Here is a 3,357-nt window from a genome sequence, read left to right as displayed (position 1 = left end):
ATATAGATGAATACGTATATGTATATGTATATGTATATGTATATATGTATATGTATATGTATATGTATATTTATATATATATATATGTGTAAATAAATACGTAGATATTTGTTAAAAAGTGAGAATTGAATCTGTGCCCAAAAAGGCATTATCTTAGATAGTCACACATCCTTTCCACTGTGCTACTGATGCTGTAGAAGTTTTGAAAAATAATTATATAAACTAAATTTTGATATTGGGTGGCAGGCAAGAGCGTCAGATTTAGTGGTGGCAGGCGAGAGTCGCAGTGATAGTGGTCGCAAAACCCGGTCATAATAATAAATACCCTACTGTTGACTAAAAAACTCTATATATGTAGTCTACACTCTACAGTATAAATACAATCTACAGACTACACTCTACTGTCTACACTCAAGAGTCCAGAGAGAGAGAGAGAGACTCTCTCTAATAGTATTTTTGTCTCTCAGAGACTCACAATAGGTCTCTACTACTAGTCCACTATTTACTGGTATTTTTGTTTTTATTTATTAGGCCCTGTTCTGCAACTCAACATGAAAATGTCAATTTTTGAAAAAGTACATTTTAGACCGGTTTTATATTTTAAGATTTTCATTTTAATTAAAATGGGTACAACATCATTCTCAAAAATATTTGAGTTCCTTATATACTTTTGAAAAACGGCCATTATTTCCAACCGTCGATTTTTACGCCAACGGCAGCTTTTTTACGTAAACATCCAAAAATAGAAAGAGCAAAAACGAAACCGCGCCATTTCTCAAAACGCGCCATGTATCGTTTTGTTCGTGCTGCTAACTGTTGAGATTTTTCGTTTCATTATCGTTAGAATATATGTATAGTCGTATTCTGCAAGTGTCACACCATTTATCAGCCACAATGAGTGCAAACCCATCTCACGCGCCTAGATCCATGGATTCTCTTGTAGAGGAGGATGAGGTCACTGGGACTGAATCGGCTGAAGATTTGTCTGACGTGGCTGATCAAAATAGCCATATATCTACATTTCACATTGTCATTGTGCACATTATTTCCATGCACGTTACTTTTCATAATTCGTATAGCAACGCGCCCTTTTCCACGAAAGAACGAATCATATTACATAGTGATCAACCATACATATCGCCGATTCTATTTTTGAAAGAGTATTTGTACAGTTTCAAAAGAAATTTTATGTGAATTCAAAGAAATGGTCATTCCTTTTTACAAAAACAGCTTTTGAAACTTTTGTAAAAAAGCGATTATAGATGTTCAAAAAAGGTGATTTTGGAAGTATGGACATTATTCAAGTTTGAGTTGCAATACGATTTTTTGAGAAGTTGCCCATTTTGAATTTTGAAAAATGCTCTTTTTTGCAAAAAAAAAAAATGAACATTTTCGTCGAAAATGGCAGTAATATTGAGTTACAGAACAGGGCCTTAGTAAATAGCTAAAAAGAGACAACTCTCTCTACTAGTCTATAAATACTAGCTCTCTGCTCTACACAGAGAGAGAGAGCGAGACAGTAGACAATACTAAATTAGTGTAAATCTTCCAAGAAATAGCTTTTATCTAGACTGAAAATATATTGATGATGCACGATTCTATTTTTATATTTTATGCGTGTGTGCGTAAAACATCGTAAATTTGACCTATAACCTTTAAAAGCTGAAAGCTGATAGGCACGATAAGTAACTATGGTGGAAAAGCGGGCATCTAACAGGCACGAGGACGAACCGAAGAAGAAAGTGAAGTACACAGACGCGTGTGCATGTGGTATAAGAAACTGTATCAAGCCAGGTGACGGGATTATATCATTACCTAAAGCACTAAAACCACATATAGAACAGCATATCAAAAAGGCAGACGTCGATGTTAGATGCTGGCAAAACCCTACGGCTACACCAGAAATAGTACAGGCTTTGCTTGACAAGCGTGGCGGGAAAGGGCAGAAGAATCATGCGCCCGCTAATGCCAAGCATTTCAAGCGAAGTGAGATTACGTTTAAAGGTGACTACAAAATATTTGCAAACCCAGGTGCAATACCGTTTAAAGAGTTTCAATGGGACAAAGACTACCAGCTTGAATGTGTGACTAAGTTGACCACGATAACTGGTGGTGTTATCAAGTGTATATGTACATTGGGTGAGGACGAATGTGGAGAGAATATAAAGTTTCATAGTGGGCATGAGTTGCCGCGAAACAAGAAGAGAGCGAATATGTTTGTCAGAAAAGTTGTGTTGGATGCTAAACTTATTAAGCAGTACAACAAACAAATAAATGATGCGACTAGTGGTTGCAACTTGTTTATTCACAGGCGACATTTTACTAGTGATCATTACGCCGATACGGGCAAGAGCGTCATACTTAAAAGCGATGCCGTACCATCGTTCCATGTGAACTTAGATGTGATTTCACAAACTCGAGCATGCCCAGAAGAGAAGAAGGCGATAGGGAGTCTAGTATGTGTACAATATAACATTGCTACTAGCAGTGGAAAGTCAAAGATGAAGAATGACATTATGACCACTTCCAAAGCTAGTGACATCTTAACACCGCTATTACATGAACAGAGAAACCGTATACGTGCATAGTAAAGAAAACAGCAATACTCTGAGGGATTGTGAGGCTTGGACATTGCCTATATATAATCCATCAGTACTGTTTTCGCCGAAGGGATTTTATTTAGTGTTTCGTTGTCGCTCTATTAGAAACTATGGTATGTTTCACTGGGGCGAATTCGAGAGACTCATAAGATCCTATCTTTAGAAGAAGAAAATAGAAGAAGAAAAATACTCCTGATGTCCATAGTTATTGCACTAGCCAATAACTTGCCACTTATCAAGAATTAGCGACTTAGCCTTCATCAGACTGGCACATTTGGTTGGCTCAACGGAAGATTAATTAAGTAACGCAAATAGTCCTTAGAAACTTATGTTCGGTTGAGCCATCTCGCTACCGAAGCATTCAGATATAAATAGATTTGGAAAGTAAACATAATTCTATTAATAGAACTAGACCAAATATTATGTTTGATATTTTACTGGGGCCTTTTAATGGCCTTGTCTAAATATTTGATATGTAAAATGGAAAAGGTATTTAATTAATAAAAAACGTTAAGACCCATTTAAGAGTTTACGTACTTTTAAGAGTACGTTTTACTTAATATTAAGAGTACGTTTATATTACAAGATTATAATGTGGAGGCCCGGCTTTTACACAGCTCCCACCCAGCTTTGAGACCCAGGAGAAGCAAGTTGCTCACTCAAGCTGATTATGGGTCAAAAAAGCGAGAAAGGAAAACGAGTCGAAAACATTAAGTAGCATAACGTATAGTTAATGTTTCTCAGGCGGAGAAGTTGA

The 3,357-nt window shown here is 36.5% G+C and overlaps 1 protein-coding gene across 1 annotated transcript; it reads left to right on the top strand.

Moving 5' to 3' along the window:
* Window positions 1–1,691: 1,691 nt before the first annotated feature.
* On the top strand, window positions 1,692–2,588 carry SARC_03362 (hypothetical protein; the record flags this gene model as incomplete). Its single annotated transcript, XM_014302827.1, has 1 exon — window positions 1,692–2,588. The coding sequence occupies one exon, from the start codon at window positions 1,692–1,694 to the stop codon at window positions 2,586–2,588; it is 897 nt and encodes a 298-aa protein (XP_014158302.1).
* Window positions 2,589–3,357: the final 769 nt, after the last annotated feature.

This window comes from Sphaeroforma arctica (genome assembly GCF_001186125.1).
Source record: "Sphaeroforma arctica JP610 unplaced genomic scaffold supercont1.170, whole genome shotgun sequence".
In the NCBI taxonomy this organism is placed as follows: domain Eukaryota; class Ichthyosporea; order Ichthyophonida; genus Sphaeroforma; species Sphaeroforma arctica.
This window is presented reverse-complemented; position numbering and strand designations above follow the sequence as displayed.